The 12,500-nt window shown below is 30.8% G+C and overlaps 2 protein-coding genes across 4 annotated transcripts in view; both read right to left on the bottom strand.

Annotated features, from left to right (window-relative positions):
- The window catches only part of LOC122636807 (MOB kinase activator-like 2), a 13,858-nt gene extending 5,325 nt beyond the window's left edge, over positions 1 to 8,533 (bottom strand). The window contains exon 1 of one of the 3 annotated variants that reach the window (XM_043828401.1): positions 7,814 to 8,533. Coding sequence is in view for 1 of the 3 variants with exons in the window: in XM_043828403.1 (XP_043684338.1) it covers positions 3,323 to 3,417 (95 nt within the window). In the remaining 2 variants the exon portion in view is untranslated. Of the gene's footprint in view, positions 1 to 3,322; positions 3,683 to 7,813 lie in introns of those variants that run through there. The other 2 variants (XM_043828402.1, XM_043828403.1) reach the window with 2 other exon arrangements.
- A 1,000-nt stretch (positions 8,534 to 9,533) lies between these two features.
- LOC122636803 (vitellogenin receptor) overlaps positions 9,534 to 12,500 on the bottom strand; it is an 11,495-nt gene continuing 8,528 nt past the window's right edge. Inside the window, exons 23-32 of the mRNA XM_043828394.1 lie at positions 12,377 to 12,500; positions 11,962 to 12,201; positions 11,717 to 11,869; positions 11,366 to 11,508; positions 11,204 to 11,295; positions 10,844 to 11,081; positions 10,605 to 10,776; positions 10,242 to 10,533; positions 9,783 to 9,909; positions 9,534 to 9,705 (exon numbers count right to left, since the gene is read on the bottom strand). The exon at positions 12,377 to 12,500 is cut by the window's right edge and continues 184 nt beyond it. Of these exons, the coding sequence (XP_043684329.1) occupies positions 9,592 to 9,705; positions 9,783 to 9,909; positions 10,242 to 10,533; positions 10,605 to 10,776; positions 10,844 to 11,081; positions 11,204 to 11,295; positions 11,366 to 11,508; positions 11,717 to 11,869; positions 11,962 to 12,201; positions 12,377 to 12,500 (1,695 nt within the window). The 3' untranslated portion in view covers positions 9,534 to 9,591. The remainder of the gene's footprint in view (positions 9,706 to 9,782; positions 9,910 to 10,241; positions 10,534 to 10,604; positions 10,777 to 10,843; positions 11,082 to 11,203; positions 11,296 to 11,365; positions 11,509 to 11,716; positions 11,870 to 11,961; positions 12,202 to 12,376) is intronic.

Below are 12,500 nucleotides of genomic sequence, written 5' to 3'. Positions count from 1 at the left end.
ATTTGTTAATATATATAATATACGTATAATGTATATAATATAATATTGAAGGATATATAAAGGATGAAGAAAAGGGCGGATGAAAGGGAAGAGGGGATAGAGATGAGGCAAGAGAGCGGCAATGCGACGGTGGTTGCGCCGCCAATGGATCAGCTGTGAACCGGCAACTAAGTCAGCTGACTACTCGGCCCTCCCCACCTTCTGCCTGTTTCACAGCCTCGTACACACTGCGAGATAGTCTCTGCGACAATCAATATTCCACTCTGCCCCCGCGAATTTATTTTGCGATGCTCTTTTAAACATTCATTTTTTTTATATTTATTACAATAATATATATGTGGACACATACACACAGATACATGCGCGCGATTATTGTACGAAAGAATGTTGGATTATATGGCAATGCAAATAATCTTAAATTTCATGTATAATTTCATTAATAATTATATAACATCGTTAACTAAAAACAGAAAAAAGACTTAATTTTGGAAGAATAATACAAAAATTTAAATATAGCGTTTTTCTTTAAAGAGGGCGTGGTACGTCACGTGGTTATCCACACTACTTTCTCATCGATTATTCACTCGATATCTAACAATATCTTTTATTTTCTTCACAAAACACTCAACACAAATTTCTCTAATTCTGTTATTTTTAATGATTTTTTTAGTTGATGTGAAAAAATACATAACAACCTATTAGCCCTTCTACCAAGCAATATTTTTTTTCCAGTAAAAGAATGAAAGAAGAAGATAAAATGACAGAGAAAAGAAGTAAAAAGAAAGAAAAAAACAAATATCAAGTTGAATGGAAAGTGAAGATCCTGTTTGGCGCCAGGATTCAATCGAACTTGTTTTCCTTTCAAACAGCTAAGGGATTACAAGAGGGAGAAGAGCAGAGAAAATAAAAGACGATCGATGTTAAGAATGGCGCCTTCCTGGCGCCTCTCTTCATCACGCTCGAGACATTATTTCGTCCTACACGTTTGTTTACCAGCGTCATTCTACTACCATAGTTTTATCTCCATCGTCGATGCATTCGACCGTTAAAAAACTATTCTTATTGTCGTGCTCATACTTCCTCTCAAATGATTATTTTTCCCCATCGATCTCTTTAGGAATATTATCTTTTATTTTAGTATATATATTTATGCAGAATACAGATACTTTCTTTTCCTTGTCCCAACTCTCTATTTTCTCTTTCACAATTCTTTTCTTTTACCTTTTTTTTTTTTCTTACAGTATATTTATTATTAATCGGTTCGTGTTTCTCAAGGGTTTCATCTTTTTGTTATAGAGGTTACTTACTAGGAAGGTATTCTATTTTGACGAAAGAGACTAATATAAAGTAACTTGCAAAATAATAAATTTAAAAAAGAAACAATAAATGAAAAATGGGATATTATTTCTCATTATAATTTTAATTACGATATAGAAGTATATGTAATGTATTTATTATGATGAAAAGAATGTAATTTAAATGTTGATAAAAAAAAAAGTATATATAGAAAGTAACATTATCGATTTGGCTAAAATTAAAATTAAAACCATTTAATTAAGCCGAATGTACCAAGTTTCACTAACAAAGACCCATGGAAAAAGAAAAAAGAGGAAAAAACCTTATGCAAAAAAATCGTTTTTTTTTTTTACGATAACTATTTCCTTTTTTTTAAATTGACTCGAGAATTTTCCACACTGTGAAAGTTTTCGTTACACTCTCACGATCGTCGAGATATCTCGAGAAAGTAATCGAGGAAAATCATGAGTCGAACACGAATAACGAAAATAGCTCTCTCTCTCTCTCTCTCTCTCTCTCTCTCTCTCTCTCTCTCTCTCTCTCTCTCTCTCTACACACACACACACACACACACACACACACACACACACACACACACACACACACACACACAATATGAATATAAATCCGCGAACGACTATTCTCAATATATTTAATTACTGTCAAAATGATTATGTCAAGTTAGCCTAAGTTTGTTGTTCTTGTTCTTGTTCTTGACAATGTTCTTGTTAATGACAAATCGTTCAGAATGTTTTCCCTTGCGAATTATTACGAATTTCCATTCGATTATGATGTTTTGAATTTATCGCTTTTTGATATATGATTAGACATCACGTAACCTGTCTTACATACTGTAGCAATTTTAAAATGCAATGTTAAGAGAGTGTGACATATTTTCGATTTCTATTAACTATTTTTACGGTAATAAAGGTAAATATTAATGATGAATATCAATTTTGGCTCGAAAATTTCAAAGATCATATAGTTTTACAAGAGTGAAATTCGTTTAAACCAATGGCACTTTTTCTCACTCGGGGCCAAATATTGACTTAACCTTAATCGTAGAACATATCATTGGCGCCGCGGAAGATTTCTAGACAACGTAATAATACTGCGTCATCTACATAAATATATATATCCGAGCCAATGATTCTACGAAATTTATCGATGTCGATAGGTTATATGTTTTCTTTTTTTTAAGGGGGTGGGGAGAGAGGAACGATAAACTCGATTCGAATTGGAATGAAATTCTTATTAATGACTTTAACGGTTGCATTAATGTTATTCTTTTTCAATATTTGTAAATACAAACAGGCGTTTAAAATCACAGATCTCATTTTGTACATAGGTCTCACTTTAACAAAATTAAACAAGAAGTTTCTTCGACATTCATTAAAGACATGTCATATGTATAGCTATTACGTCACAGTGTTAAAAAAGTTAAGATATAGATAATCTTACGAGCACACAATAAAAAAGTTATATGGTTGAATACAGTATTTACACAGTTCAAACTAATATTTACTTCTAAGCTATTAATTTCTTTGTAAACGAAGTTTCTTCTTCGAATAACCTTGGGATATCACACATACACACACGACGCTTGCGGAATTAATACGATTAGATATATACATACAAATCGTCAGATAAATAAACATCAATCGATCAAACATTTACACATTTCTATCACATCATTATTTATCTCTCTAGTTTTTGCTATCGAGATATCACGATAAATATAAGTCGTAAGAACACATTGAAAAAGATAGAACAATTAAATTATCGGCTGTCCTCGTGATAATCGTTTAATTGCACATAGAGATAACTACACCAAGTAAATTAATAAGTTTACCTGTCACGTGATTGATCGAGCAAGTTCACACATTTAAAATAATAATAATAATAAAAATAGGCGAAAAATGATAAAGGACTATCGGTAAAGAAGAGATCCTCGATGATCGACTGAACCGAAGTTAGTAAGGTGGTAGGGAAGGAATGAGAAGAGAAAAGAGAGGGGGGGACTGACCTGCAGAAGCACGTGACCGTGTCCTCGACATCGATGGAGAGCGAAGGGTCGATGGCGGAGTATTTCAGGACCTTCCTGCTCCCAAGACCGAACATAAGGACGAAGAAAAGCAATGACGGGTTGTTGCTTTTATTATTTGAGATTAATTCGAAAACTGGACGTTGTTTTCAGTAAAAAGAAGAAGGGAAATGGAAAGAGAGCGAGAGAAAGAAAGAGGAAGAAGAATAAAAAAGGGGGTGCAGGAATAATTCCGGTTGGTCCTCCGACCAACGTTCACCGCGAACGCCACAACAACGAAACGTAGACTGACGTAGCCGTTCTCCAAGCGTTCGCCAGGTACCACTACCACTACCACTACCACTACCACTACCACTACCACTACTACTAAACTACCATCACGATTTTCTCTCATTCGAGGAGAGGAACGCCTATCTAACGCCTCCTGTATACTCTACCAACACGATCAGTTTTATAAAGAAAGAGAGAAAGAAAGAAAAGTCACGTGTGCATATATATGCACGATGTATGAGGCTTCGTTTTATACAGAGAACATACACTCAAGAATCTTTTTCCTACTCCACCGTTCAGTAAATATGTGTGTATGTGCATACGTCTTTACCTAACTTCACTATAATGTAATTAACCAGAAGTGCCTCCCCTCCCCCTCTCTCGATGAAACCAAACAAGTTCTTGAGCAGGAAAACAAGATCTTATACTTCTCCAATACTACTTTTTTCCTGTGAGATCATTTACGTCACAACACAATACTGTTTCGTAAATAACGTGAAAAACAGGAAGGAGATCTTTGTAAATGGAGAAGTTAATTGAAATTTGATTACAAAGTATGATGAAAAGTATTGTGAACGTATGATATATGTAGTATAAAAAGAAAAAGGAAAAAAAAAACTAAAGAAACGATTTTATCACGGTCGGTAACGACGTATTCTATCTTACCAACGAATTGTCTTAGTAAATACTACATTTAGAAGTAACGTTATTATAAATGTTGTACTTATGTTTCTTATTTCTGCTTTCTAAATACGCATACGTTAATAAATATATATGTACGTTTTTCTTAGAATCGCAAAGAATTCAAGGAAAATTACAATTCCGTTGAATTAATGAAACTAATGAAAATAATGAAGTATTACTCAGAAAAATGTTGAAATTTATGAAATAATATCATACCGTTTTAATATGGCACAATGCATTTGCAGATCGTCGAACTAAATTCTCCACCTCCCAAATCACCGTTCCCAATCGAATAAAACGTGAATTCATGTAAATTAACGTCTCTCATAAACGCGAGTTGATCTTTGTCGAGGTCGATTATTTTTGTCCGAGTTGTGTTGTCGTGCACGTTTAGCTCGGTCGCAAAATGACGTTTATCCATTCACAAATATCCTTGCCAAGAAAATGGCCGACATTATACATGGTTTATGAAAAACGAATGCATAAGAGGATAATGAGGTCGGCTATGAATGTCACGAAAATGTGACGATAACTTAAGTCGTTTTGTATTCCCTAGACTGAAAGGCAGATCATATTTAATAAGACATTTTTATTAATCATTCTTGCAAATCTCTCTCTCTCTCTCTCTCTCTATATATATATATATATAAAAGGTTATACAGGAAACCGAAACTTCCGATATTACAGCGATCACATCGATAATAAAACGTATCAACCCAAGAACGATATCACACACAAATATATTAGTAAAGCCTACGTCATCGAATATAAAACCGCGATAAAATTTATCGCAAGAAGGTGCGCGGTTGAGCATACTATATATATATTTCGTAATTTAGATATTTGCTCGCCATTTTGAATTTTTACTGTTCGTATATCTTCAATATTGTTTTATAATTTTACAGTAATACGTTGACGAATTAAAAATTATAGCAGTCACGAATAAAATAAGAACTCGTTCGTTAATAAAATATTTTCAATTTTATTCTTGGATAAAATCTGTGTACCTACATGTATTAAAGAGAAAGAGAGAGAGAAAGAGAGAAGACAAGTGTGATTCATCGAGGAAGCCTATCACACACCGCGAGAGATCACTCGAATATGAGTCATCGTTTTCTTTGGTTTCGAACCAGCGAATCCATCGATTGTTCACTTTTTGTCTTTCAATTATGCAAAAAAAATCAATTTTTCTAACAAAATAAACTCTTTCTTTCGCCTCAATATTTTCCTCTCACTTTTATTATATTCATTAAAAGAATAGAAAGAGAAAAAAAAAGAAAAACAATGAGTGTGTGTGCATGAGTGTGCGTATAGCTTTTTTGCGCACGCGTATATTGCAGAAAAAAATGTCTTGCGACATGATGCGTATAACATCGTTTTCGTTATCCTCTTTAAAGGTAGCCAATACTTTACATATTTATTTATTAATGTTACCACTCAAGTTTAAATTATGTATAAAACGTAATAGAATTATATAATAATATATAGATCGATTTTGAAGTTAACAATTCGATTCGTAACGTATTGATTAGTATTCGAGTTCCATTAAATCTCTTCCTTCGAAGTTATCGATTATTCAGTTACATCGAAGAACACTCAAAATAGTCGACCGTGAAACTGGTCCATGCAACTCTCTATTGTATAATGTATATTTTTGTTATAGAATATAGGTTATATTGTGACAAATAAATTTATATATAGAAAGTTTATAATAGTTATATATAATATTGGAATGATATTTTAGTTGTAACAACAACATTATTGAGAGTTTTTGAATGTACCACATAACATACATATGTATTATACGTATACCTACGTATAAGAGCTTTCTTTTTTCGTCCAACTAGGCGATGTCTCGAAGGCGTTAAATCAATAAAAGATTCGCCTTGACCAGGACAACGGTGTAACGAAATGAAATAATCGTTTTTCGAAGGTCTATCTTTCTATAAAAAAGAAAACAAAAAAAAAAAAGAGAAATAAAAATACAAAATTTTAGCATTGAATTTTCCGCGCGCTTTTTTTCTTTTGAATTTCGCGCCAGAACAAAACAACCAGCTACAATTATTCTGTCCTACTTAACCCGAAATTATTTTGATCACTGAAATTCGTTTAACGATAAAAAAAGTTATTGTATTTATAGGACGAATAAATTATTGTAAATTTGAATATTGATTGAATATATAAAAGAACAATATAAAAATAATATATATATATATTATATATAACATCGTTATTGAAAGAAAAAAATTTAATGGGCAAAAGAAGATTTTCAGAAAGCCAACTTTAAGGATGCGCATGCTGCTAATTCAATGACACAGAGACTTTCGCACAAGCTTTGTTGGTAATTCAATAATAATACTCGACGGAAATGAGATTAAGGTGACTTTCTGTGCCCTGGGAGTGTTACACGCATTGACTTATTTTATTAAAAAATTTAAAAAATTGTTTGTCGTCCTTTCGTAACTTCCATCATTTTAAAAATCAACATAAAAATTGTGAATTCAAAAATTTCTTGAACTTATTTTTTCTTCTTATCTTCCATCCTGATAAAAGAGATTTATTGACGAAAAAACGATCGAAAGGTTTACGTAAGTCCGTTAACAGGTAACACATACACACACAACGAAATAGCTTTTCCGTTCGTACATACATCGATAACTCGGTAAGAGCAAGAAAGAGAAGGGAGAGTCAAGGAAAAGGAAGACTCGCGCACATATTCAACATTTTGTCTTTTGCATGTTAACTTCGCGTCATCATCGTTGCTAGTCCGCCATATAAAATATCTTTTTTTTTTCAACAACGTGTATTTTTTCTATTTACATATTATTCTTTTTATATCGAAAAAAATCAAAATTCAAGAACACCGATAAAGAAAAAAACGTATAAATATTTGATAATAAATACTTTGTGGTATACACGTTGACCACTGAAGTAGTTTCCATTTAAATTTTATCGAAAAAAAGATGAAGGAAATTTAAAAAAAAAAAAAAATCACTATAGGTCTTGATAATAATAATAGAAGAAAAGTAGCTGATTTTTCCGATCGAGAATAGAGTGTTTTACACTTTTTTTTGCTTCTTTTGTAACTTCAAAAAAAATCTAAGATATATCAAGTTCATCCACTGAGCACTATCACAATGTTGAATTCTGATGGATTATTCCACAGATCATTTTATTTATGAAAATGTTAAGTCCGATTTCGGATATTCAAATTATTTCGACAAAAAAACCCGTCGCTTGAGCAATTTTCCAAAAAGACAATACAAAAATACAGCAACGAAAAAAGTGAAAGAGAAACACAGAGGTTAGGAAAGTCATTGATCAAGAATAACCTTCAAACGCATATATCGATCATCATCACCATCATCACCATCGTCATCATCATCAACATCATCATCATTACCCTTTAGAAAACTTTCTCCTACATAAACGAAGATAATAATTCCTGTCGAAGGATATACGTATATATAGGGTGACAGAGGCAGTTTCATTGTCATTTTTGTTTGAAAACTAACTTACCCCATAAACCAATCCACGGTATCGCGGAGATACTCGGGTAACCTATCCAGCTTGGATGATTTTCAGGCGGATCACAGTATCGAGAGGGTGAAAGTAGCGCGAAGGAGAGCGGAGAAAAACAAAATAAATTCACTATCTCCCCCTCTCTCTCTCTCTGTATATATATATGTATATATATATCGTGCTTTTCTCTCTCCCTCTATCTCTCTCTTTCCGTATGATGCCACTTCTCCTTCTCCTCCACTAGTGGCAGCAGCAGCAGCAGGCGGCGCACGTTTCGCGATCTCGCGAAATCTAACATGGCGAAGCTCCTCTATTGTCACCTGTTCCCGTCATGTCTCACTAGCCCTCACGAAAAATATTCGAGCTAAACGGTGAATGACGAAAAACTATGTACACCAATCACTTTTTTTTCACGTTTGTCTTTCTTTCTTCTTCTATTTTCAAATTTTTTCTTAATTCTCAAATTAGTTTTACAAAAACAAAATCACACTAAAGAAAAAGAGAGAGGGAGAGAAAGGGATAATACACCATACACAGAAATTCACGGTTCGTCGAACCGACTTAACAGTTTTTCTCCTCAATCCATTCGGTTTTTATATTAATTAATATTTCTACAGATTTTTTTCTCTATCAATTTGAAAGTAACCGAGGCGAACTTTACTCGCCACTCACAGCTGATCATACGAATCTTTTCTTCCGCTTTGCTCGTATAAGACTGAACTGTTCGTTGGAGACGTCACCAGAGCGCAGTGTATACGCAGCGCCCTGGTACCAACGATTGTACTGCCGTCTATATAATACCGCCTATTTTGAATCTTCTATCCATGATCGATCTTTTTTGTAATTCATTTGTATCTACACATATTCATTTCTTTTCTTTTTCTTTCCTCCGTTTTAAATTATTTGTAAATTTAATTAGATCATTAATTTATATTGATATAATTATTTTTCTAGATGGCGGTAGGAGCTACGAATGTTATACACTTCACGTAGAAATGATTATTGAAATTTATCACAGATGGCATCTCATTATAATTGTTTACTTCAAATGTTTCTTTACGTTTTATCGATTTTATTAGCCTCTTTGTATTTGAAAAGATTTTCTGATTCAAGATGAACAGTTTATTAATGTTTGTTTTTAAATATGTGATCCTCATTAATAAAAACTGTTAATAGTTTCTAAGTTGCATAGTTCTTAACAATTTTTTATTTTCCAGTAGATTATGAAGAAGGATAAATGAAAAATTTCAGGCAGAGTTAGTTTATAGGAAGAACAAAAATCTAGTCTTATCAATACTTATATAATTAATAAATGCAATAACAGAACATTGTGCAATTTTGCATTTTATCGCAAAACTTTATTTTTTTATTCCAGTGAATGTTGATTTTTTATAAAATTGGTTTCATTTGCTTTTTACTAACTTCTATTTTTATTTAAAATTATTATATTGTTTGTTATAAAAATTTTTTGTTCTTATTTATGAAAAATTATTTTCCAATAAGCTATATGAAATATTTTTCAATAACATATATGAAAAATAATTTTATATAATTGCCATAATAATTGTAATATAATTATACAAATAATAATAATAAAAAGGATATTATAGTGACTTTATATAATAAATAAATGTTGTAACATTATAATATTTGTAACATTACATAAAGTATCCTGCAATAATCATATACTATATATAGTAATAGTAACAATAACATCTTTTAATCTCTTTTTTTTTTATTGATAAGATTCTTCTATTCATTATTTTATTCTTACTTTAACGTAACAGTTTTGAATTTTGTGAGTATTGTGTATCTTCGATTTCACTTTCTGAATGATCTGAATATTGAACTTCGATTATTTTTTGTCTTTCCTTTTCCTGATCGTCAAACTGAAATGATAAATAGTTGATAAACCACACTATATCAATTTTCTTTTCTCAAATAAAAATAATATTGAATTTTTTACCTTGCTTGATATATTAATTATTGGATTGATGTATTCGTGTTCACCAGGTGGTAAAGCTGATACCATACAATTGAATGAATTCTGAATTTCATTTTTTTCATCATAGGAAGGATTTTGAAAATGTATACTGTAATATCAATTGTTATTATTAAATAGTGGCATCATTATAATTTCAACAATATATAGCATAAAGAAGTAATAGTAGTATATATATATGTTCTTTGCTTAAAGATATATTTATTAATATATAAACAATTATTTAAAATTAATAAACAATTATAAAAAATATTAAAAACAAATTGTTATAATGATAATAATAATACATATCATTATAGTGTATCAATTAGAATAGTAATATTAGTATCATAAGAAGTATTAGTATCATATTTTATTTATGATCGCATAAATGAATTTATGATCTCTTATTATACGTTACGTTTTTCATGAAAGTAGACAAACCTCATATCATTTTTCTTCCTACGATTTATTTTCAGTTGTTGATAGTAATAATAAGCAGATAAAATGGTGATTACTGCGACCAATACAATAGCTATGCCAGCTATCGTTCCTTTATTTTGAGTATTAGCTCTTTTTTGTTCATCTAACGATATTGATGAAATATATATTTTTGAATCTTCCTTACACGCAAAATCGTTATCTATTGATTTACCATATTGACAAAAACATGTAAAATTTTGTTCATTCAGTAGGCACATGTAAGCACATTCCTGACCTTGACATTTGTTCCGTACTATAAATAATAAAATAAGTGAGTCCAATAATCTTATTAATGATCAAAATGTGTATTAATACAATTTTTACCTAATGGTTGCATGGTGTTATGAAAAATGGTGAAATGTTTAGTAACAATTTGAGAACCAACAACAGTCGTACAAGTAGTCTTGCTATTTAATTTACATTTCCTTATGTTACCTGTATTGGAAAGTAACCAGTAAAGAGAATCTTGATAGACTTTAACATCCAAAGGTTGAAACTGTAATCATTTGTCATAATCAATTTTAATCATTTATATAAACACATTATTAAAAAATTGTAAATACCTCTGTTTCTAAAAATATTTTACGATCAGAACCATCTAAGTTTGATGATTCAATAACATTTAATTGCGTGTCACCCCAATATAATCGTGATTTTCTATAATCTATTGTTAGTTTTTGAACAACGCCGAGATGTCGAGTAACTATTGCTGTAACATGTGTACCAGTCATACTTGATTTATATATTTCACTTCTTGGTCCACTTTGTGACAGCCAATCAGTTTGACTCCAAAATAACAAGCTAATTGATCATTAAACAAAATTAATAAATTAAATATAAACAGTTCTTTTCTGTGGTGATGATTTTGTATTATTTATTTCAAATTATGGAAAGAATTATTATTGTTAAATTATTTTATATACCCTTTGATTGGATCAACGCTGATCGATTGTACTTTGCCAGTTCCATTGATAGTCAAAACTTTTGCACACTTTCCTTGCTCCAAATTGCATACCTGAACAATGTTAGTAACGTTATAACACCATAGTTTTTATTTATTTTTTATTTTAAATTATATTTGTTACCTTGATAGCATATGGACGATTATCACTGTAAAAATAGACATTGTCCGTTATCCAATCAACTGCAATAGCTCCAGGTCTTCCAACATCAACTATCTTTTTTTCTTTTGTTTTGACATTTATTTTTGTTATTGTTCCAAGTATAACTGTAGATTAGAGATCATAGTATATACTATAATTATACTACTTATATTATATACTTATTTTGTTATTACTTTATTATACTTATATATAATAAATATATACAGATACACACATGTAATATAATACTATAATTATAGTATAATTTAGTGTAGAATAAAAATGATGAAATATTAAGTAAGTCAATGTATTAAAAGTAGTTTAATTTTATACCGTTAGACCAATAAACAGCATTCTCTTTCACATTAATGTCGAGCCCATAAATCTCGAAATTTGGATCGTGATGGATGACCTCAATCTCGCTCAATGTCAACGTACTTTTTCTCACGTCATATCCAGCAACTGTTATTATCTCCATTTGTGAGCCTAGAATTTATTTTATATAGTTTGTGTGACAGGTGAAAGAAATATGAAGAAATGAATTCTTTCTATTTTTTTTCTCTGTTTCTTGAATTTACCAGTAGCTTTACAAGAAATTTTGTCCTTTTGTAAGACATATCCACTTTCACAAGAACATATGAATGAGCCTTGAGTATTATGACAAATCTGAGAACATACACTGTCCTCGCATTCATTTACATCGACACAACTTACTCTATCAGGAGCTAAACGATATCCAGTATTACAAGCACAAACAGGTCCTAATGGTGTTTTGTGACACACATGTTTACAGGGATTGTTTATCATGCATGCCTGCACTGGGAACAAAAATATATGTTAAAATATATGTTAATGATAAATAGATTTGTACATCACATAATTAATATTATATATATATATATATATATATAAATATATGTATATATATAATGTCTAATTAAAATAATATAAAAATACTATACCTTTCTTTTTTAATCAAAAATAGAAACTTACTGCATTCTTTAAACTCATCGCTGCCATCTGAACAATCTTCATATTTATCGCAAACTTTGCTAAAAGGAAGACATTTGCCATCATTACAACGAAACTCTTTACAATCATTCTTGAAGACTATACC

Source organism: Vespula pensylvanica, chromosome 23 (assembly GCF_014466175.1).
Source record: "Vespula pensylvanica isolate Volc-1 chromosome 23, ASM1446617v1, whole genome shotgun sequence".
Classification (NCBI taxonomy): domain Eukaryota; kingdom Metazoa; phylum Arthropoda; class Insecta; order Hymenoptera; family Vespidae; genus Vespula; species Vespula pensylvanica.
The sequence above is the reverse complement of the archived record's forward strand: the minus strand, read 5'-3'. Positions and strand labels throughout refer to the sequence as shown.